Source organism: Castor canadensis, chromosome X, assembly GCF_047511655.1.
Source record: "Castor canadensis chromosome X, mCasCan1.hap1v2, whole genome shotgun sequence".
Classification (NCBI taxonomy): Eukaryota; Metazoa; Chordata; class Mammalia; order Rodentia; family Castoridae; genus Castor; species Castor canadensis.
The window spans coordinates 43632113-43657599 of record NC_133405.1 but is presented as its reverse complement, the minus strand read 5'-3'; the positions used below and the strand labels follow the sequence as shown (position 1 = coordinate 43657599).

The following is a 25487-nucleotide window of genomic DNA, read 5'->3' as shown; positions in this document are numbered from 1 at the left end:
GAATCTGCTCTATTACTCTGATAAGGGGAGTTTGGGCCCCTTGATTATCATGAAACAAGAAACTTATTTCTTTTTGCAGATGATTTTCAATTACAATTGCAGAGCATTGGTAAATCACATTAAGTCCCAAAAGCTGAATCAAAATATGCAACATTTACAGAAACCGTTTGAATTCTTTCTGAAAAACTGACTAGCTAAACATAAAATCATTTTGTGAACAGATGTACATTGCTGTCCATTAATGTTAGTATTTCTCTATGATAAGAAGGGTCAATTTCTAAATGTGAAATGAGTGGCCTGTGGTGACATCTAATGTGCCACTCACATGCAAATGTCCTTTCTGTTATAGAAGTGAACAACAACAGTTAAACTTTAAAGATAAACAGTTTTCGATTGGGTTTCTAGAGAATAATGGTGCTTTTGTACAGTTCTTGAAATAGAGCCTATGGCCATTCCAAACAAAACAGTCTCTTTCAAGATCTTGGAAATAATGACATCATAGGCAGATTGAACCAGCAATCCATTAATAGTGTCCTTTGTAGAAAGCTGTCTCAGAAAAGGATCTGGCTTAGTAAGTTGGTATTGTTTACAAACATAATGAATCCCCTTTTCCTGCATTTTGTTGAAGAGTAAGAGATACCTCCCACTTGGGGAAACAAATACATTAACAGCAAAACTTCCTTGTAGGTCCCTATCTTTTCTCCACTGGTCCAAAAGTGTACTTTGAAGGTGGATTAAACTTCCTGTATTAATCTTTTGTTACCAAATCAGAATTATCTGGAGTCACTGGAAGAAGATGATTATTGGTTGTACTTTGTAAAGCATAATAAAGAACTGGTACAATGTCTAGATAATGAAGCAAAACCAAATCTGAAATGTCTGTGTGAATAGAGAATTTTTTAGTTCATGCTTTACTATGTTTCCATTGTGAAACTGGACATACATTCTTCATTCTCATGTCTATCTCTGTAAAAGGTTTATCCTAACTCCTCTTCTGATCCTCTGATGAGTTGAATGGTATTGAAACAATTCCAGTTTGGTGGGAAGTAGAAAAGTGTGCCATATAAGCTACGTTCTTTGCAGATTGATGGCCCATGATACTGACCATAGCAAATGTGTGTTGTAGAAATTTTGGTCATGGATTTGTAGTGCATATAGATGAGGAGACTTTGAGTTTTGTATTCAAAGTAGTCTTTCCTTCTCAACCTAAAACATATCTGGTCAGATAACATCAGGGTAATCAGACAGCCTGAAAAGAAGCAGAGTATCTACCTGCTTCTCTGGTTAGAGAGTGTAATTAGGAACAAAAAAAGCCACTGTGTTTTGAACCACACCTGTTTATCAAGAACATAGGAGCATAATATTTTAAGTTATGTAGTTGCCCTAGAATCCTTGCTGAACCATACTCTCACTTGCCTTATTATGCAAGATGAACTGTGTTTTAAAGAGGTCATGCATGATTCTCTGACTTCTGACATCTCAAGTAATATGTCATCCGAAAATGCCATATTACTGGAAAATGGTGGATCTCTATCTCATAAGACACATTTTTTATTTTACAAATCTGTCTTCTGAGTAGTTCTACTTAAATGCTCAGTTCCTTTCCAATAAATTTCACATTCATTTTTACTAAGCTAGATTCTGTATATCTGAGATTTATGTAATAATCACCTCCTTTTTGAATATTATTTTGAACCCAAAAAAGTTAATCTGGTACAAATTCTTCTCAGTGGCTAAATTAAAATGATGAGCCTGTCTAGTACAAAATAATGCCACTGATAAAGTCAGTCTTAAAGTAATTTTCTTCTAGAGAAATAGTGAATTTAGAAAGACCAAAAATCAAAATGCAAAAGAAAATGTAGAATTAGCACTGGTTTCATATTCTTATTAAAATATTTATTAGTACCATCAGTACTTATGCATATACTTTATCCTTGACATCAGAGTTACATTTTTCATTGTACCTCATGCTGTAGTTTCATCTATGTAGGAAAATGTGAAGCATGTCAAACTGTTGTTAGTAATGACAAAATATTTATTACTGAGTACTTTTACTATCATGATTACTGAAAAGATACAGAATTGATCTTAACTCATTAAGATAATGCAAGGCATGACAAAGCAAAAGAAAAGAGATCTGTCCAAATGGAGATCAAGCCAATCATTATTATGTGGCAGCCACCTGTGCAGCAGAAGATATCTAATTAATAGTAATCTAGTCTTGAGTAGTTACAGGCTATGTACATTGGAGTAAATTTAGGATATAACATTTTTTAAATTATTAGTTTATATTGTAGAAAATAATGGGCTTCATTAGAACATTTTCATACATGTATATAATGTGCTTTGATCATATTGATCCTTGTCCCCCTCCCTGTTCTTTCTGATCCTCTTCCTTTTCCCAAATAGTTCTTTCTCCTTTCGTGTTCTGGGAACTTTTTAGGTCTAGTTTCTGCACATGAGAGAAAACATGCAATATTTGTCTTTCTGAGTCTGGCTTATTTCACCTAACATGATAGTCTCCAGTTCCATCAATTTTCCTGAAAACAGCATGATCTCATAGAACATAACAAAATTTGTAAAATTCTCCACATAACACAATGTAACTTACAGTTCATTATGAAAAATAATAAACACATTGTAACCACTAAAGGGCTAAAAAGAGTTAGGTTTGATTATTTCTTGTTTCAGCTCTTAATGAGACCGTTGTTTTTGTTGTTGTTGTAGTTAGGTTTGCTTATACTAAATATGGTTAGAAAAAAGTGGTATGCTAAGTCATGTTTGGAGAATTCTTGAGTTCCTAAATTAGTGCCAGGTAATACTAGATAAATGTACAGAGATTTCATTGTAATGGGATTTGATTTTCCTTATACTCAAACTAGGGATTCACTTGGATGGTACTCCTAACACTAAACTTGTGCTGGAAAGTGTCAGGTGTAAAAGAAGAACTTAGAGCAGGAAAACACCTGGAGACAAACATTTCCTTGGAGAGTCCATGCTTTTCTGGTTCACTTCACCATCCCAGTGAGATGGAATCCGAATGTACTCAGACCTCAACACAGGATACTAAAGAATAATGAAATCAAGAGCAAATAAATTCCTAAAACCCAGACTGAATTTTCCAACCTGGTTACCTCTGTCAACTCCCTTGTTCCCTGTTTTAGATCATTAAATAGACTGGGAGTAAGGTTTTGATGTCTCCTCAGGGCTCTAGAACTCATCTTTGTTCATGATGACATGCAGCCCAGTTTTATCTTTTACTTGCTTGGGAGAAGATGGTGCATTGTTTGCCCTAACAGTCTACCCTAACTCTGTTGAAACTGCAGATCTATGGGATGGTTTCCCAGTTCATTATCATAAAAAACAGCATTTTGTAAATCAATACACACAGGTAAGAAACAAAGACCCAGGGCATTCCAATGTTAAAGCAGCTAACGAATAGTAGTTGTAGGCCATTAAATATCAACAGCCAAACCTGTGTCAATTCCTGTCTCTGAGGAGTTGGTGACACTTGACCATTATGATCATCAGGATAACATTTTTAAAGAAGAAAGATTACAAATTGTTAATTAAGAGATTGTGCATGGACAGCAGAAAGTAGAGTTTCATTGTGGAAAAATCAAGGGACTTTATGTGTATATATGTTGAAAAGTGAATAATTACTGCCTTCACTTTCCTCTTTTGGAAATTGCATTTTTAGTCTTTGGAGAAGCAAATCCCTTCCTTCTAGAAGAGAACCCCCTCCAAAAAAAATGATCCACACAAAACCCGAAAAAACATGAGACTAATGCTGTTGTTTCTAAGATTTTAGAATTACTGTATTTACTAGAGTTGTTTTTGGATGGTCCTTCCTTAACTCCTGTTTCCTCCTCCTTTTCTTTAGGAGCTGTGAAATCATTTGTAACTGAAAATGTCTGACGGTCTGGATAATGAAGAAAAACCCCCAGCTCCCCCACTGAGGATGAATAGTAACAATCGGGATTCTTCAGCACTCAATCACAGCTCCAAACCACTTCCCATGGCCCCTGAAGAGAAGAATAAGAAAGCCAGGCTTCGCTCTATCTTCCCAGGAGGAGGGGATAAAAGTAAAGTATCAGTGGCCGGGCATTGAAAAGGGGCTAGTTAATTCTTTTATTGTCACTTTCTCTCTTGGCTAGTCATTTCTTGATCATTGGCTGTTCAGGGCCTGCCTGACCTTTACATCTACATCCTCAGAGGTTGCCTTTTGTCAGAGGATCATGTTTAATTGACTTACTGTGGTATGATAGAAAATACATATATGCTGTGTTTGCCTTTTACATAAACTTGAATTCATAGAGTTAAGTCAAGGAAAATCATAGCAACAGTACTGTCTTAAATATATAAGCAGTGACTTTCTTTGTGATAACTTAGAGTAGAACCTACAGCAATTCTTTTCTAACTGTTAAGGTGACCCTTTTTGGAAATTTGAGCATAGGTGAATTTAGTTCTGTATAACTTTTTTGGTAACTGAAGATTTTGAATTGAGTATACGGGAGTATTCCAAGTTGCTGCAGTGTTGTCTGATGACTATATCACAAGGTGCGAAGAAAAGTCATTTGTTTCCTATCTTACTCTTCTACCAGTTGTCACCTACATAATCATCCCCATGTGCACTAAATATCACAACAATTTATTATCATTTAACCATGTTGTGTTCACAGTATAACTTGGAACTGAAATATCATATGCTAACACTTTGTGACACTTGGAGGTATGAAATCTCTAGTAAGTAATTATTAGCTTGTATTAATTAGCATAAAGTTAAAATATATCTTCTATAGATATGTTTATTGAGGTGGATATGAGTAAAGCAAGTACAAGGGCACTAGCATCATAGAAAGAGGCCAAAAGGGAAAGAAAAGTGACACTCTTGGTCTGCTTCTTTAAGGTAAAATAAGTTGCTCTGTAGGCACTTATATAGTGTTAATGAATCCAAAATTTGTATCACGGGAAAGGTGAAATTTTCATTAGTGCCACTATTACCTCTTGTACAATAAGATAAGTTGCTTTTAACCCTTGTGATCTATGGATAGAAAAGATAGAAATGACACACTGTGGACTGAAGACAATTGAATAATAAAAACACTTTCCATGCAAGAGATCTGTGACCAAACAAGAGGAATTTTTAAAAAATGTTTGCCAACACTGAAGTGGATCTTGGAAAAAAAAATGCTGGGAGCAAGGGACAATTTGATAATTTAAGGTATACCATGACCTAGAGACCAAGTCTTCTGTAATGGTGGTGCCAAAGTAAGGGCCCCTGTGCTGTATCCGCAAAGCTGCAGAAAGTGATTAAAGAATAAGATTATTGACCTGCACAAATCTTTGGTGCTATTGAGATTGCCAGGCTTTGGAAATCCTTTTGAAGAGCAAGAGCCAACTGGTGCTGGCAAAAGCAGAGGGGCTGACATTTTTGTTTTATGCCAGTAGTTCAACTGACCTTAGAGTGAAACCACTGCTGCTTTCCAGAAAACTATGCCCAAATCTCAGGGGAGAAAAAAACTGAGCCATGTTTCCAGTGTACTGACATGCAAATAGACTAGCCTGGATGACTTCTTCTCTCCTTAAGGAATGATCTGAATAGTGCTTTCTTATAGAAATTCAAGACTCCTTAAAAGAAAGAAAAATCTTGAATTCAAAGTCTTGCTGATTCTTCATTGCCATTTGGTGCCTCTCATGCATTTGCAGTGTTCCTCCTCCTACTGCAAACATTGCCTTTACAACCAGGCACATCTCAGATCCTGAGCCTTAGATCAGTGTTTGATTCAGCCATTAAAGAAAACATGCTAAACTGATACATAACTTTACTGTTCAAAATCTCACAAGGGTTCCTCTGTCTGAAGATCCTAGCACATGGGATTCCTTTACCATCACTAATGCTATATTCGTAGTAAAAGAAACATTAGACAGTTGAACAAAGCCTGCCATTAATGCAACCTGGGAAAAAATTTGGCAAGTGATGATGAAATATCTTTCAGTGGTCCCTCAAGAAGACAAAGAATCTTTGAATCAAGAACTTGTAAATGAGGTTGAACTTTTGGTGCAAGAACAATCATTGGCTGAAGCTGAATCTGAACCTGTTCACACTAATTCAAGTGATGTGACACTGTGTAGCTTCATCAAGATCCTCATGAAGCTTCCAGTACCCAGAGGTGTGCATCATAAGACACAGTGAAGATAACTGGGAGGACATGAGACTAAGGACAAAAATAGTTATGAGCAAAAGGTGTAAAAATTTTAGGATGTGATTAAATTCTTCCCAGGAAAGTAATGAAAATTGGTACCTTTACTTATCAAATCTTACCTATTCAAAGCCTGTGTGACTAAATCACATTAAAAGGTGCTATGATGCCTTATGAAACCATCACATTGGGTAGAAACCATCTTCAACAGAATTTAAATCATCAAGTGCCAATTAATGCCATTACTGGGCAGCTGATAAGCTACCCACAGACAAAGCTTGGGTGACTTAATTGAATTCTTATAAAGAGAATTCTTAGAAAGACTCTTAAAAAGAGTCTTTTTAAAAGACCATATTGGGAAGGAAGCAATACCAAAATAGCCCAAATCATCATTAGTGCCATTTAAATACCCTTCCTGGATAGCGGATATGTTGCCTTCAGAAAAAGCTTGAAGGATCTAATTGAACTGTATACAGAAGTGCTTCAAAAGGTCTTTGAAAAGGACCTGAAGAGACAGAATGAATCTTCAGAAAGAAGACAAAGAAGTGCCACTTAAACTCACTTGCTTTATAAAGCTAAAGCCACAAGCAAGATGGTACAATACAACTACAAGATTGGATTTCAGTGACTCTAAAAGCATAGACATCCATGATTTGAGCCAACAGTTCACCTCTGTTCATTGCTTCTCCTGTCACGCTCATTTTCTACGACCATAATGAGTAATAGGTACATTTTTATCACCCCTGGAAATCATCTCAGAATTTAAATGAAAGCTACATAGAGCCTATCATTTTTACTAATTTAAACTTTGTAAACTCTCATTATTCTGTTAATGTAATACTCTGTTATTATTTTATTTTTTGCACATAAAAATATTTATGAAGGCTTTCAAAAGTTCACTTGTGACCTCATTTGTTCTGCCCTTTTTTCCTCTCTAAAACCATGATTACCTCAGTTGAACTTTGCTTCGTTAGGATTTGTTCAGGAACATGATCCTCATGGGTGAGGAAGGATTATTGTTTCTAGGTTCCTGTCACTTGGTAATTTCTTGAGTTATATCATAATCACTTTTGAACTAAAGGAAAGAGCACTGGACTTGGGTTCTGGAGACCTAGGTTCATGTCTAGCTCTGCCACTAATGATTGTGACTTTGGGCCAGTTGCTTATCTTCTCTGAGCCTCAGACTTATCACTTATTTAAATGAGGATGATAATACCTGGCCTACCTCAAAAGGCATTTGTGATAATCAAATGTAATTATAACTACCAGAGCTCTAATAAAAATTAAGAAGTGTAGATAATTGTGAAATACTACATTTGTAGCATTTTAGACTTTACAATCAATCAAAAAACTAGATTTTTGAATTATTTCTTTTTAAGTAACTTCCTCTCTAACTAGAATTTATATGCCAATTATAGAAAATTTAAAAATAAAATACAAATTGTTCATAATTTCATAAGCCAAAAGTTACTTTGTTGGTATTTTTTCCTCATAGTCCCTCTTTTTCTCCTCATAATGAAATTATGATGAATCTTTGTCAAAAACTTGGAAAATAAAGACAAGCATATAGAAGATAAGTCACCCATAATCACAACTCCCTTAAATAATGTTAATATTCTAGTTAATTTCTTTTCATACTTTGTCTATGGCTATATGTGCACATATATTCTTTTTTTACATGTTAAGTTCATAATGTATACAACTTTGTATTCTGCTTTTTTTAACTTAACATTTTTTTATCATGACTATTTTCCTTCATTTAAAGAAAGCCTTTCTAAGTGTCATCTTTGATGGTGTTCAGTGTTTCATCACATGGTGGCATCATGGTTTATTTAGCCATTTCTCTTTGTTTTTGTATATTTGAGGTCCTTTCCTAATTTTTATTGTAAATAATGTCACATTTAAGCAATGAAAATACTTGCTTTGGTAATAACAGGAAGCTATTTAAAAGCAAATTTCTGTTTACGTAGAGAACTGAGCACCATTTTTTTTAAAGAAGTCTCTTTATTAGCTATAGTTCATTCAAGAGACAGGTAGAAGAAACATAAATAATAGATATAATTTCAGCATTGATGATCTGTCTTTTTTGGAGACTCTTCCAGGAGCTGAATCTTGGCATTAGAGCAATTTAGAAGGAACGATTTGGCACCATTTTATGATACTTTACTATAAAAAAGGTTTTAGGAATTAGACTAGAAAAAGGACACCTTGAACAAGTAGTTTGATTTTATTTTATGGACCCTGTGAAGTGTGGGACTGGTCAGTTTTCTCTTTTGTTGACTACTAGAAAGCTTGGAGCCAAATTTGTGGTTCATGCATAGCACTTATAAGGGACTCTATGGTATGTATATGTATGCACTTGGTGTTAGCTGTCTTCTAGGCTGCATTTTAAGTTCCTATTTTTATTTTCTGTTTTCGTTTTTCCACCTTTAGTTTCTAATCTATTTTGAATGTCTTCCTTCGTGTTATATTTTCTTTATTCTTTTAAGCCACTTCACTTCCATTTTGGAACAAGGTGGGGAATAAGTACTTGAATGATAAGTATTTATATTGATAAATATGTGAGTATAAATAACAAGGCAGTAGATGAGGCAGCCAGGATTCCAAAAATAGCATAGTGCCTCCCAAAGTAATCAATGTCAAGGACTTGAGGCTTGGAAGCACATATGAGTGAGAAGCAGGTGAGGCTACATTTGGAGGTGACATGTTCTATGTGCTATCTATGTCTTATGTACTCATGTGTCTTGTGTCTTGTGCTGCTCTTGAGCATTAGGTGTTTTTTGGACAATGTGCAATGCTGTGTGAAGGGTGGTATCTTTAGAGTGCACAGTTGATATGCATTTTGTTTGTGGGAGACCAGAGAGATTTGGGAGGTGGAAACTGGGGAATGATATTGTGGCCCCTTTTCTTGGAGGTACTGGAGAGAATAGTTTTACATAAATCAAATCAAGACATATGGGGAGTGACCAACCATTTCCTGACTTGTTAGTGTGTGCTGAGCTATGTGTCAGGTGCTATACATGTATTAAGCCTTAATCCTTATAGCTATTATGTGTTAACCCTTTTTTACAGATGAGCCAGTATAAGATCAGAGCATTTAAGTAGACAGCCTAGGGTCACAGTAGCAAAGGACAGAAGACAGAAACCTCCCAGGTCTCTCTGACTGAAAACTCTATTCTTGTTCTGCTGTATTACATTGCCTTGCAATGGGACTGTGTGGTGAACTATGTTTCTAGCATCAAAAGCCAGTGGTGGCTTTCATTTTTCCTTAATAAGATTGCTTTGTGTTTGAAATGTATCTGAATTTCAGTAAAAAGGGATTTTTTTATTGCCAGTAGAAGGAAAGAATGAAAACATTTTCATGTTTTCTTAAACAAACGATGATGAGACAATATTATTGACAATAGAGATGCTAACATTTGACTTGGATGTTTTGGGGTTAGATTAACATCTGGTATGTGTATATCACAGGCTTGCAAGCTGCTTGCTTTAGAAAGGTGAGGCTCTAAGTGAGTGTGTTCCTATATGTGAAAAAGTTCTTAAAGTGCTATATAGTTTTATTATTGTATTGAATATATATTGTTGTTTTAATCCCTAGAGTATGTCATTTCTTATATACCCTACACAGCAGGAAGCACTGCTGTATAACAATTATATTAAAGAAAACTCAGCTGTCCTTTATGGTCTTGTTAATCAAATGTTTTGGTCACTGCACATTACTAATTTTCATCTAATTAATACACAATAAAATGTAATTAGCGTGTTAACAGTATGCAATCTTTCTTTGATGATGCTGAAGGCCCTTTGGGATCTTTCAGTAGCTCAAGGTGGTTATCATTTAACCAACAATGTGTGGGAGTGTCAATTGATGGAGTGTTATATTATCAGAAAGCTGGGTGTCAGAAACTGTTGTATCCTGAATGGTGCTCACATTCCTCTTGGTTCTTCAAATGTAGCCCATGCAGCTCAGCAGAGCGTTCTTCAATGATCACTGCCCCACTCTTTGGGAAGCCTGAAGGCATGGCTTCTTGCTTTTCCTCCTGGGTCAGTGCTGTGCCCCAGAAGAGCTGCCTATCTACTTCTTCACTCCTAGAATTCCCCTGTTGAAATGGGAAGAAGGGTGCACTCTCCTTATGTGCTAATGCCTATGCTTCCACTTCAAGGCCAATAGATAGGGAAAATTGGCATAAATATGATACCCACTAAAACCACCAGGCAGAGAAGTATGGAATGTAGGAATAGGAAGTGTATATACCGAACTAAAGAGAGGAAGTAGTGTTTGAGAGGAAGATTAGGAAGTGGGGAAGATACAGTGGATGGATGCGAAGAGAGGGGAAGACAGACGAGCACTGTATCAAACATTAAAATGAAGTGTGAAGAGAGGAATATTGACAATAGCTAAGGATAGACAATGAAGTGAGCTTTCCTGCTTAAAGCAAATGGGGCTATTTTCCCTCTCCAACTTGTACGCTATATAATTAGCCACATGATCAAAAGTGTGTAGCTAGGACAATGCCTCATCATCGCCTTTTGTTTTCAAACATTTTCCATTGAAATTGTTTCACGGGTGTGATTTGGACATAAATGAGAGTGGAACAAGTATGTGCTTCCTGGAAAGAAATGAGTAAGAGGTAACTTCCTAATTATTTTCCAGAATAATCAGTGTTGCTGAATGATTTTGAAGATGATACCACAGAAGGTGATGTCTGTCGACATGTGTGTCCGGGTGGTGACTAGGGGTTCACATGGGACTGTCATTTCCTTTCCCCCATCTCATCATCTTCATGAAACATCCAACCCATAATTAGGCTTGTAGCTGCTCTTGCAGAATCAGCTACCACTCTTAAGTGGTGTCCATACTATTTTTCATAGCCACTGCAGATCTGGCATGAAGAAATGGGATTAATATTCCACCTAAAGGAATGGCACCTAACAGAAAGAAATTCCAGATAGGCTAATTAGATGCTATAAATTACTAAGAGTGAAGTTTTCAAGGTTCTCCATGGGGTCTCTCAGGACTTTAGCAAGTTCTATCTAAAGACAATAGAATGGATCCTCCACCACGGGCTTTCCTAACTGTTTCTGGGATTTACTAATGTAATAAAAAGATATTATAAGAAGGTGAGGGCTGGTAGAGTGGCTCAAGCAGTAGAGCACCTGCATAGCAACTGTGAAGCCCTGAGTTTGAACCCCAGTACCGTACCACCAACAAAATAAAAGGTGAATGTTTAAAATGCCACAGTTTAATTCCTTAGTGGTAACTACTTTTTTGAGGACAACACTTATAGGATGGAAGTGCTGAGTTTAAAAAGTTGCAGATTAGTTAGTTTTCCAGCAAACATAGTCACCCTGTTATTTAATATATTACTAATGAGGTGATGTATTTTGGAAAGCTGTTATAGGTATATTACAGTGTACTTTCATATCAGTTAAGTTCTTAAAGCCTCCTCTGATGGAAGTAGAGCAGGAATTATTGTAGAGAAGGCAGTTCAGAGATGTTAAGTGACTTCCAGAGTTGCCCCATTACTTAATAATAAAGCAAGGAAGGCCACAATTTATATCCAGTGGCTATTGAACATTATACTGCTTGTCAGAAAATGAAACTAACCTAACTTATTTTGAAAATAGGTTTTAGCCATGGGAATATGCAAAAATAGAGTTATAGAAGCAGGAGAACCTATAGAGATCAGCAATTATGACAGTAACCATTTCTTTGCCTTTACAAAGTTATTCCTCCCAAGGGTCTAACTTAATAGAAGGAAATAAGTAGCATTTGTACAAAAAAATCAATTTTTCCCTAATTCCTGCATTATTTGGGGAGCTTTTCAATGTTTTCTCTTAAGAAATAAGTTTAATGCTTATAAAAATTAAAATATTAAAGATCTATGTTAAACTAGTATCAAGGATCAACTGTCATTCCCTCTCCTTACAATCATTCATAATCTACTATTTAAAAGAGATTTGGTCTTCTTCCTCACTTAATAAACACCTTCCTTTTCTTTTCAGAATCAGTATGTGTTTTGCCCAAAATACTAGATTAGAAATATATCTGTTATGTGGAATCTCCTTTGAAAATTTTTACCCATTCTGCACAGTCAATTTATTTAAATACTTAGACTCAACAATAAAACCTATGTTTTATGCCTAATTTTCCATTGCAGTTACCACATAGTATTTTCAAATATTTCCAATGGGAAAATTGTTTTTGAAGGCCTGTACAATGACATACTGCCAATAATGTGAAAACTAGGCAATTAATTTTCCCCTATATAAGGGAAAATGCACATTTCATAAATCCAAGAAGTAGGAAATTCCCATGAGTCCCCTCTCAAGTTATACTCCTATGTAGGCTATTTGTATATAGCACAGAAGTGTCAGGGATTAGAATCTTAGCAGAAATCAGTCTCTCTGGGACTGTTGCTCTCACAAGGAGCACCTGCTTCTTTGACACCACCTGCAGGACTACTGTTGCCATAGGAAGAACTATTCTGGGACACTTATTCTTACCCAAGTATACGGAAGGCTTCAGGAAGTGGGTTATGGCACAGTGTGCTCTGTGACCCACAAATCAGAGAACGGAGAAGAATGACATTTAAAAAATGGCAACAACCATAGTACTTAATTCACTTTACTGGTAGTTAAATAGACACTAGGACACTTTAATTTTTACAATGGTAACATTTCATAAATGATCTTTGTGGGGCACTGACTAGCAGCCTCTTACTGACAGAGAAATCAATGAAACACTGATAGCATCTATCACCCAGTTAAAGAGTGAACAAGTCACAAAGGATCATCTGTCAGGGAAAATGAAAGTTGTCACCCATAGAATGTAGATGGCCCTTTAAAAAAACTTTTATATCCTTCCAACATGTCTTTATCAGAACAAAACTTAGGAATTTTGAGACAAAAAGTAGGCCTTTTAATATGATGGAACTCTGACCCAGCCATCCCACTGCCTATGCCAGAAGTGGCCACTTTGCACAAATTGTTGGGCTTCAAGAATACATGACATGAAAAAAATTTTTAAAGAAAAAATACATGACATGGAATAAATACAGACTGCACTTAGGCAGGATGAGTGGGACAAAAACAGTAGGGAGAGGGAGGAGGGCTTCTGTGTCAAGCTAGGTATTGTAGCATAAGGGTACTTCCCAGGAAAATACCCCAGCAACACCAGTAGAAGTCTCCTAATAAAATGCTCTATTAGACCTCCTTAATCTCAGATAACTTCATGGAAGACCATGGGATGGAGACAGAGGTACAAACAGCCAACACATGGATCTGAACTGCATGCTGATCTTGAACACAGGTCTAATTTATTAGCTATCTTAGCTTAGAAATCAGATACAAGAGAATCTGAAGCATGTTTCTAACTGCTTATATCTTTCACCCATAAAATCCTTGTGCTTTCTTTTTATGTGCCTGGCTCTGTGCTGAATATTTTTAAGCATACTCTATATAAGGCAAGGTTCCTTGGTCCTCATGTAGGTTTCAGTCTAGTTGTAGAAATAATATATGCATGTGTGCACATACCCAGCTAATAGGAACTGTTTATATGCACACACACACACGTTACAGAAAATGCTCAGTAAGTGATCTTAGCAGTACAGATGCAGTGGTAGGTAAAAACCCATTCCAGACCCATCCTTCATTTTCCTGAGCCTGAGTGCAACAGCAACCATCATGAAACTTGCCCCCACCATGGCATGTGGGCCTTACTAGCATAGTGCGTAGCTTATGTTCTGGAAAACTTCTTTTCTGTCATGTCACCCACCTGCTCAAAGAGATTTGCCAGCACATTCTTTGTTACTATCTCTGATTTTTTCTTTCCTTCCTGATTTCCAAGATTATCTTCAACCTTTTTACCCTCATCTTCCCACTTCACATCCATTTGCTCTATGCATTCTTATTTCCAACGTTTTGCTCCTACAGCCTTTCCTACTTCAGATGCCTAACCCTTTTATGCCTGCCTATCCAGATTTTAATGGTTCATCTTTCAAGTTCTACCTCCTCCAGTAAGCCATGACTCTCCACCACAGATTTTTGTTATTTTTTTCTTTGACATACATTTATACTAGAATATTTATACTCTCTTCTTCCTAATCTAGTTCCTAATTGGTCAGGTGGTATTGGTTGCTATTTCTTGTTTGTTAAGCTCATTCCCACAATTAATTTTTAAGTTTAGAATATTACTTAAGTTCCTAATGAATAATCTAGCATAACGTGTCACTACATTCCATCATTCTATGTACACTTACTGACTGACTCACTAACTGATTCAAAGGAAAAGAAACAGATACTAGCAAGAAATAGTAGGAAGTCCTTCCCTACAGCTAGGGCTGTAAAATGATTGCCTCAGAGAACTAGCTGATCTGTGTTTATTTTTCTCTGGAAAAGTTATTTCTGCATTTAAAGTATGATTTATATAATATTTTGCTTTTAGCTTTCCATATTAATGCAGCTTTAATTGTTGCTTTTTAAATTATGCCATATCTACCACATTTTTCATGTTTTCTGTTGCTTTTAAAAATGATTATTTTGTGCTCATAGGCCAGATTTATATAGGAATGCCTTTTCTATGTCTGTCTTCTGTCATTCTTTTTCTTTTCCTGAATGCTTTTCTGTTTTCAAAGAACTAGAAAGTGTTCTTAAAAATAATTATGGATGTGACTGTATGACTTCTAATAAGAAGGCCCAATAAAACTTCCCAGGAATTTTAGGGGAAGATGACAAGTGGAACACCTACAACAAGGAAGACACAGGTGACAGTATTCTAAAATGCTTCCAGAAGGCAAGCATAGCACCATCCATGGATTTCATCTGGGGGAAAACTGTTTGCTTTTCTTTACCTTGATCCCTGCCCAGTTGTAGTGCCATCATATGCTTTTGGCCTTAAAGTGGCACCTGGCAAGAGATGTGCCTGAATATAGAATGATCCCAACTGTTGGGGAAAACATTAACACCACCAGCAAGTTCAACTACAAAAATAACTAAAACATATTCCTCACTCTCCTGGCCTTCTTGGTAGACCTGGATCATTGTCCCCTCATCCATGAACACATTATAGCAAATAAGCATGACCTCTCTACATATATTGGGTCTCATTTCATATAATGAAGGTTATTCATCCAGCCATTCATTTGTTCATTTGCTTATTCATAAAATAATTGAGTTTGGTACTGTGATGGGGTACAGAGGGAAATAAGTCCCAGTGCCTGCCTTTAAGGAATTGATGGCCAGTAAGAAATGCAGACAAGTTAGTCAGTGATTAGAGTTTCACGTGGTAAGTACAAAACAGAAGTGAGCACTAAGGAGGGACATCTGTTCAAGATAGGGAGGAGCAGTTAAGGAAAGGTTCCCCCAGGAGACCACTCAACTGAGGTGAATCTTCAAAAACAGAACAGAGCTAGCCATATGTGGAGTGAGTGGCATTCAAAGTAGAAAGAGCTGCATTTTGAAGGCAGAAGGCAAGATGCACTATTAGGTGAGTTTCTAGAATATAACTACAAGAAGTTCCGAATAGTTAGAGCAAAGAGTAGTAGTGAGGAGGTACAGGTCTGCAGAGGTGAAGAATCATGCAGGTGAGAAATGATTGTGGCCTAGCCTAAGGTAAATGCAGAGAGACAACACAAATAGAATATTGAGAAAATGACTAGAAACAGGCAATGAATCAGATGGTGAGAGGAGCAGCTGGAGAAGAGTAAGGTAGGAAACAAAGGAATAGTTGTAATTTCACATTGTTAGAGATGGGGAATGGCAGTGAAGAATTACTCTTGAAAATAGTGTAAGAGATTTATAAGGAAACCATATAGTGACATTTAGTAGCCAGTTGACTACATGAGTTAGAATCCCACCTAGAGAGCAGGGCCAAGAGTACATGTGAGAAGTTACTGATGTAGACTTGGGTCAAAACCAGACATGTAGAAGAGCTGATCCAACAGAGAAGTATGATGAGGAGAAGAAATAAAAACGTAGGACAGTTCTAGGGAAATGCCATTTAAAGAATACATAGAAAGACACTACTGCAAGTGAGATGGAGAATGAAAATCCAGAAATGCAGGAATAGACTCTAGGAAAGAGTTGTGCAAAACAAAGCAGAGAGGACTTTGTTTCAAGAAGTATGTGGCCAATAGTGTCAATATGAATTAGGAGGACAATGCTTGGAAGGACTGAAAAGTGGTACTGGGTCAAGGAGGAAGTTCATTTGTGATGTCAAGGAGTCATTACAGTGGTTTGGGGAGTGACAACTGAAGAAATCTAATTTGCCTTTTCAGGAAGTCTAACCTAAGCCAGTTACGGTGGTGCACACCTGTAATCCCATTACTCAGGAGGCAGAGGCAGGAGAATTGTAACTTTTAGGGCAGCCTGAGGTGAGACCCTGTCTCAAAACAACAACAAAAAGAAGTTTAACCTAAAGAGAGAAAGGTTGAGAGATTATAACAGCTAGAGAAGGATGTGAAGAGGCAGAAAGGTTTTAACTTTCAAGGACAAGAACTCTCAAAATGCTTGAGAGATTATAACAGCTAGAGAAGGATGTGAAGAAGCAGAAAGGTTTTAACTTTCAAGGACAAGAACTCTCAAAATGCTGGGCTGGGACCATGGCGCAAGTGGCAAAGCATTTGCCTAGCAAGCGTGGGGCCCTGAGTTCAAACCCCAGTACCACAAAAAGAAAAATCTTAAAATGTTCTCAAAATGTCTTTTAAGACTAAAGAGAGGTGCCAGTAGAGAGGGAAGAACTGAAGAAATAGGACCTAATTGATGGAATAAGCCTCCTGGAGAAGTGAGAGGGACTGGGATCTAGAACACCAGTTAAGGGATCTGCTTCCAGTGGGACAGGAAGAGAGAGAATACTACTGATGGCCATGAGTGCATAGAAGTGAGAGGAAGCCAAGTCAGAGGAGTTCCCAGCAGATAGCTTCCATTTTCCTTAATGAATAAGAAGAAAGGTCATATGCTGAATGTAAGGAAGGATGAGGTACAGCAGGAATTTAAGTGAAGTGGTAAAATTCTGCAATATTTGATGAGGGGATTAGGGAAGGAAGTTGACAAGAGATAAGAAAAGTGTTGCTAAGAATCATCAGTGGCCCATTTAAAGTCTGTGATCTTTGTAAGAAGCACCAATGTACATAGCTGTGTGAGTTTTTCCCACAGGAAATCTCAACAACTTCAGTATAGAAGAGGAAAAATTTCATGGTTACATTCTGACAGAGTAGGGTTTTGTAGGACAATTGTAAAAGGAGCTCAAAGGGTGAGTAGAATTCCAGGACAGTAGCTTCTGAGCAATTTGCATGGTGCACTATAGATTCTTAACTATGAGGGAGCTGAAAAATTGGTAAAATTGGAGATTTTGCTGTGATCAAAAAACAAGTAATGTAGGAGTAAGGGCTTGAAAGAATTAGAAGGCTAGTGGGATGGGAGGCAGGGCTCAAAGCATGACAAAACAAGGTTGAATATGTCAGAGACAGGTTCATTCATTCTGGATAATGAAAAAACCTGGAGCAGCTGTAGTTTGCCACTCTAACTGTACTTAATGTATGGGACTAAAAACTCATTTGTCTAGGTCTTACCTCTAGAAATCCTAGCATGTCGGTTCTGGGTGGGCCCTAGATGTCAGTATTTCATGGAACACCATAGTTTATTCTGAGATGCATCCCTGGTTGGGAACCATGGTTTAAACATAGCCTTGAGAGTGGATTGCAGAAATGGAAGGGAGGTAAGTTCATTAGAGTTGAGGAGCCCTAGGAAAGGGTATGAAGGAGGTGTCCATTTATGTCTTCTGTTCCACAGAGTAATAGCAATGTAGAGTGTAGGAAGGAAGACTGGAAGCCAAAGTCTTCCAATGGATACAGAGGTATGGACAGGAGAACAAAGTGGCAATAACCTCAAAAGGAGAGGATTTTGTAGGCAAGTGCAGAAATACTGGTCTCAAATAAACAATCTAGAGTAAAAATAGAAGAACTCCTGGTTTCCCCATTCCCCCAGGCATAAAGACTTGGGACAGGGGAAGAATGAGCAGCCTGTACCTGGATTATTTGAGGAAGTGGCTACTTTTATTGAATAATAGGATTTAAAGTTGTTCTCAACCCTAGCTACATAATTGAAATAGCATAGCTGACAAGCTTTAAAAAATAAAGATGCTTGTGTCTACCCCCTACTGACAATTAAAATCTCTGGGGATGGGGCTCTGGCATCTGTTCTTTAAAAAAAATTCCTCAGATGAGAGGGATGCACAGTGAAGTTTGAGAAGCTAAGGCCAGAAGTGAAGAAAGCATTTAAGGAAGAACTTGAAGGAACAAGAAAAAAATTTTCTTTATGGGACAAGCTCTAGCCACTAGACACAGTACAGAGTGTTGGGATGGGGTGAAAAGGAGGTTATAGATGCTTTTATTTCTTTATAAGGTGGTGGAATAGAGAATGATGTCCCTGGAGGGATCAGTTGGCATCTAGAGTTACAATCAGAATTCAAGCACACCCAGAGGGTCCCAAGGCCAAATGTTTGCAGTTTTTGGTCCAGCCAGTAATCTGTAGCCTTGTTCTGAGTTCCATTAGAATATAAAGATATACTTAGAAAGTGATAGTCAACTGAGCATCTGTTCTTTGCAAATATCAATCTACATAGAACTAATGAGGCTGAATCTTAGCCCAAGACTCAGGTTAGGCTGAGTTTTGATATAAATGACTAATGTTCACAGAGGTTTTGGGGGAGACAAAGACAGAAATAAACAGAAACCAGTTTTTATCAAGGATCCATTTAACTACTAAATATTTACTGAATACTAGGACTCATATCTGTTTATTTTTATGCCACTGAAAAACCAGTAGTATAGATATTACGAAGTTAGTTTCTGGAGACATAGTTGGGACCTAAGTTCAAATACTAGCTGTGACATTTGCCAGTTGTATAAGCCTTGGTATAAGGTTTCACCTCCACAAGTCTTACTTTTCTCATTGCTAAAACAATGGAAATACAACAATAATAAGACCTACCTCATAAGATTGTTGTGGATGTTTAATGAGATAACACTAAAAGTATTTTGCCCCTGGTGAGTGTCCCTTAAAGGATGGTCATTAAGTGTGCTGGCTCAAGGCTAGTGCTGGGGAATGTGAGAATGCATAAGATAGTCTTTGCTGCCAAGTCTCAAATTTCAGGCAGAGACATAAGAATGTAAAGAAGAAATAACAATCCTGTGCTTGTAAATGTTAAGCTCAGAATATAAACTGGATAGTTCTATGGAAACATAAAAGGAAAGACATTTAACTTTGTCTGCAATGGGAAAACAGAAAGATTTGGCAAGCTAGGGCAAGCCTGAGAGTGAGTCTTCGAGAATAAGCACTGGACTGGGGTTATAGTTCAGGGGTAGAAAACATGCCTAGTATGTGTAAGGTCCTGGGTTTGATCCTCAGCATTGCAAAGAGAGAGGAAGGAAAGAAGGAAGGAGAGCGGGAGAGAGGGAGGGAAGGAAGGAAGGAAGGAAGGAGAATAATGACTAATTGGAGTAATGCACACTGAGTTGGGGCCAGGAGGTAAGAAGTACAACTTTCTAAGCCTAGGTCTAGCATGTATAAAAGGTTGGAGGTAAGAAAAATAAAGCAGCGGTTTAGGGAGTCTGGAATAGGTATGGATAACGGGGTCCATGGCTGAAGAAGTAAACTAGGAATGGATCATTCAGATCCTTGGATATCATGCTGAGGACCATGAACTTTTAACATATGGATAAGAGGAGAGGCATTTAAGGAACTTAAAAGCAAGATTATGATCTGGGGGAGTGGAGAAATGGAAGGGACAGAATTAGAAGTAGTGAGACCAGGAGGGAAATACTAATGCCTTGAACTGTGATAGTGCTTCATGGAGATGAAAAAAGGAAAGATGAATTCAAGACAAATTTAGGATATAGAATAGAGAGAAAGTTGATGACCAATTAATGTAGAAATAATGTAGGAATCAAAGATGGCTCCCACAGTTTTGGTTTTTGTAGCTGGGCCTATGCTGGATGACCTACTAGCCAGAAGTACATGCTTATGGCATCTAGTTGTACCCCAAATGTAGAGACATAATTTTGGATATATAGCTTTCTAAAAGACCCAATTAAATCATTATAGGAACATCAGAACTTTTTGGACTTCCTTTTTATGCTTTAGGTTCATTTTTATTTCAGGCACCTATTGGAGAGGGAGGTCATAATCTCTTCATGGCTTAGAGCCTCCCAATGAAGTAGGAGTCTAAGACTTTAGTCCTTCTCTCATCTGGGTGGTTACTGGCATCATTGCATTGAGATAGGGACACTGGCAGAGGAGCAAGTTTGGGCTTCCTGCCAGCTTGGTGCTGAGTGAAGGTAAAAGATTGGCAATAAAGCAGCCTTCTTGGGAAACACCATTAAGCCAATTCTGTACATTACTCAGCTGGAGTAGTGTTTACATCTAAGTCAATATGTTACAAATGTGCAGCCAATGCTAATAGAGAAGTTGGGAGTGTTTATTTGCTGGCAATAGAGGTTGTGAATGCAAGTTGATGTAAGGATTGGGACACAAAAAAAGGTGGGAACTCTTACTTTGGAGTCCAAAGGAATTATGAACCTCTGAAAGTATAGTCAAAATTGTGTATATGCATATACTACATTTTTATGGGCAGAACTTCCACAGTTTTCTGTAGATATTTCAGTGTGGACTTTGACCCCATAAAGGTTACCAAGAGCTTGTTACTATAATGTGAATGAGACTACTTCATTAGAGTTCTTCATCTTCCTACAACTCTTCCAAGCCCCAGGAGGAGCCCTAGAAATTTTATACTTGTAATTTCCTCTCAAATTGTATAAAGTGTGGGCAATATCTGGATCCACTTTTGTCAACGACAGATTAGGGAATTAATGTAAATTGATATCCAGGAGGAAGGCGTATAGTCAAAGAATTGCAGAAAGACAAAGATTGCATGAGCAAAGGCAGAAGAAAATGAAGGAATGATGATCAAGGAAATAATGGTCCTGAGGGAGGAGGAAAGTCAGACCACATTGTCAAGGAAGTGGAAAGAAGTAGTTAGCCATGTCCAGTATGGATGGGTGAGATCAGAAAAGATGAAAAGTAAGACAGATTACAGGAGTTACTAGGATACCTTCAGTGGAACGATAATGATCAATTGTTCTGTTTGTCTTGCTGAACAAGTCAAAATGGTTGAACAAATATATATGGTCATGGAAGCATATAAACATGAATAGGAGTTTGTAGTACCAAAAGAAAGCTGTAAATTTACTGTTTAGTTAGGATAATATATACCAATAAAGTAAACTTACTATAAAAACACCATCTGTACTGACATTAAGTTAGATCACATATATGTACCTTAAAACATGAATCATAAATATGTCCCATGGCCATGCAAAGTTTTTAAGGATTCTTGTCCCTCAGCCCCTGCCCCTTTGTTTTCTTATTCCATATTATCCCTCTTACCATTTGAATGTCCATATTTCTTCCTCTTATTTCTGTCCTCTAGCTGACATGTAGAGTAGTGAGAGAGAAAAAAGATAACAGAAGCCCTAGGAATGAATATGAAAGGCTCTGAATTTAAATTTTATCATGGGTAATTTACAAAGCCAGTAATCTGTATATGGTTGAGCGTTATCTGTAATTCAGGCAAGGAAACATCTAGATTCAACTGGGTAAACCAGGTTCGTGCTGACTTGCCCAGTATTAGGAAGGTGAGTATTATTTTTCCAGAGCAAAATGCAATCTGTTCAGAGGTACATACTCAAATTTGCTATATATTCTATGGAAGCTATGAGTTGTCATTTTAGAGCGTTTCTGATAGTGCTTTCCTCCTGGAAACTATTTCTAGATATATTAATTTCATTATAGTTCCTAACTTAATTTCTTCAGTGATTATATCTTTATAGGCTTTTCACTTATTAATTACAGATACATTTATTCATAACTATGTTACTATGAGAAAGGCAATGATTTTGAATGGCTAATATGATAGAATATAATGGGGACATGGAAAAGTAGACACAAAATTAGAAAGGCTAAACCAAAGAACTGATTTGATGTTTCTAATTCAGTGGAGAGCATGAATTTTATTTTTTACCAGCAATGTGCTTGATAGAAAGTGGTTAAAAATGGTAACCCTTTAAAGAAGGCTTTACGACATCATTGATTTATAATAGTATTTTTATTGAAACAAGACTAAGATATGCTTAATTATGTAAACACGTAAGTTAAGGAAGTTCTAACCACTTGATATTTAGCTGAAGTTAACATTGAAACAATTCACAGTACTTTTATAGATAACTAAAATGCCTTTCTTTTCTATTCTTTCTGTCTAATACTAAGCCTTAGCCTGAGTTGAGTGCAATGAATTTCTTATTTAATAAGTGATGTTTGATCCAACAAAGCCAAGTAAACACAATATCCTCAGATTCTTATTGGTTACATCTGCAGATTGGTAAAGGACATAAATAAGTTTGGATGGGGGTTTTGCTTGAACCGAATTTTGGAATTTCTTTGAGACAAGGTCTCCTTATATAGACTGAGCTAGCCTTAACGCATGATCCTCCTGCCCTATCTTCCCACCATCACACCCAACAGATTTTGGAAATTTTTAAATTATATGGTCATAATAGTTTTCATCAAACTTTTTCATCAAACTATCTGCCACTTCTGCAAATGAAACTGGAATTTCTGGAGTTCTGTATCCTTAAAATTGTGTTGAGATCAGTTGTCATTCAACTTTGTAATTGTTTGGATGAGCCAACTTATACAACTTATACCCCAAATAAATACATGTTAACATTTTGCCTTTAGCCAATAAGAAGAAAGAGAAAGAGCGTCCAGAGATCTCTCTTCCTTCAGACTTTGAACATACGATTCATGTGGGGTTTGATGCAGTCACCGGGGAATTCACTGTAAGTAAGCTCCTTATTTTGCTTTGTAAGCCATAAAAGGAACCCTTTGTGAAAATAGGCTTCAAGAAAGAATTGCCATGTCCCAAAAAGCAAAAACTCAATGATTTTGATGATTCCAAGCAAGATGGACTTTGCCTACACAATCATAGATGGAAATAGAATGTGGCTACATTGGCAAAATTGTTTTGTCCATCTTAACAAAAATGTCTGATTACTGTATAGTCTTTGACTTGGTTGAAAAATACTAGTTTAACAGAGCACAGAATATGTGGCCTTGGTATGGAGACCCTGTCTGAATCTGTTCTTTAATCACATGAAGTGTATCATCTACCCAACTTGGCCAGTGAAGGCAATCCATCTGAATAATTCAGGCTTTACATTGGGACCAGATCAACTAGTGGTGCTGACCAAAAATCTCTGTAAAATTTGTCTGTTCTTCCCATTTGTTTTCAAGACTGTAGAATATTTTAAAGATAACTAGTAAGTGCATTTTATAGTCATTCAAAACAATAAACCCCATTTTTCAAGAAGAAATGTCGATGGATATATTTCATGTATGCTTTAGTGGTTCTGTGCTTACTTTATGTATATTATATGTATTATATATAATGAACAATTCATAATAGATACCAACATGAATTTTCTGGATATAATATAGCTATAGATCAAGCCTGTCTTGAGGGAAAAGATGTTGCTAGAAAATGTCCCCAGGAAGGTCAACTACTTTTTTCTATACTAGTAAGGAACTCAATCAAATTGTGTATTCTGAAATAATGAGTAGTTCTGAATGAGTTTAGAAAAAATAGCTTTGACAGAACCATCGCCTTTATTTCTTGGCTTGTTAAATCAGAGAAAAATGTAGATATTGAAGAATTAAATTTCCTGTCTTATAACATGATGGTTAGTGAATAGACTAATCATATGATTAACTGAAAAAAAAAAGAAGGAGCAAATCCATTTGATTTGGAGAAGTAAATCATGTTGCTGAATTGGCAGCCAAATTATCCTATTTATTTACTTTTGGAAGTAAGCAATATGAAAATGAAATGGAAACAGTAAACGTCTTGGTCTTATAAAGTGATGTGGGCTGATTATGTCTGCATTCTCAGTAGCAAGCAGAAAAGAACATTGAAAAATAATGACACTGCTAAAATTGAGATAGGTAGTATTTAACTAATTTCATTATTAGTGTCAGAGACACTATTCAAATGGCCTTGAGTTTGAGCCCAGCCTTTATTCTATTGTCAGAATATTCCCTGAGCTATAATTAGAAACTATAATCCATAAACACTACCTTCACCATCATCCCCAGCAAATAAAAGTAATTTTTACAACTTGGACAATTTTATATTTAAAAGACTAAGCAAAGAGATAACTTATTTTTCCTGACATATGAAACAGGAAAATCACTAAGGTTTATAGAAGTTTTGTATAATAACTCTTCTCTTTTTTATTTTAAAAATTTTATCTTTCCAGGATTGACCTTTTTTCCCCTCTGTGCTTCTCTTTTGTTTAAATTTCTGTTAGTTTTATTATTGTCATTCCATATTTTTTCTTTCTTTTTGTCTGTTATGTGAAAAACTTCTCCTATTTGTCTCATCTGGCATTCTGATTCCTTTCCAATTTTTTATTCTTACTACTTTTTCCACCTTACTTGAGATTTTATGATACAATCTCTCTATTTTTAGCACTTCTTTGTTCTTTCTGGGTTTGAATGGAAATGAAGGAAAACTGAATCACCACCATCTTGCTAACTGTAACACCAGTCATTTTCAGTTTGCTTTTATTTAGAACCCAATGGACCAATCAGAGAGGAATAGAGTGGAATATGTGATGGGCCCTTTTCAATCATAATCAATAATTTATACAACCATACCAAACCAAATCAAACAACCCCTCCCCCAAAAAACTAATTTGAAATAAAATAGATATTTGGAAACAGTTAGTTGATAGAAATCCATTGAATATATAGGCAGACACAGACTACATTTGAAAATCCGAAGTACATTATTGTCATTTTGATAATCTATTCTAACTATTTGTCTACACATTATTTTTTAAAATGCCAAATTTTCCTTTTTACTATCTTAACCTATGATTTACATTTACTTTGCTATTGTGTTTAATTTTAGCAATGCCAAAAAGTTATAAACTTTTAAAAATCATTTTATTGGTAGGATTTAGAATTGGGTCCTAATTGCCATAGTACCACTAAGTCTTTTTGTGTTGAGGGAATTATATTGCTAAATTTGATTATTGTGGTTGTTGAGGTTGAATTTTGAGCAATTTGTTGAACTGTCTAATCCAGTTGTCTTACAAGAGCCTGCAATTTTGAGTATATGAATACTGGTTTGGTGTGTTGCTTGGTGATTACCGTATAGGTGAATTG

At 36.5% G+C, this 25487-nt stretch overlaps 1 protein-coding gene across 10 annotated transcripts in view; it reads left to right on the top strand.

The window, feature by feature from the left end:
* The window catches only part of Pak3 (p21 (RAC1) activated kinase 3), a 266141-nt gene that overhangs the window by 162854 nt on the left and 77800 nt on the right, over window positions 1–25487 (top strand). For all 10 annotated transcript variants that reach the window (XM_074063034.1, XM_074063030.1, XM_074063028.1 and 7 more), the window contains 2 exons: window positions 3884–4085; window positions 22998–23098. In XM_074063034.1, the coding sequence (XP_073919135.1) occupies window positions 3911–4085; window positions 22998–23098 (276 nt within the window). In that variant the 5' untranslated portion in view covers window positions 3884–3910. The remainder of the gene's footprint in view (window positions 1–3883; window positions 4086–22997; window positions 23099–25487) is intronic.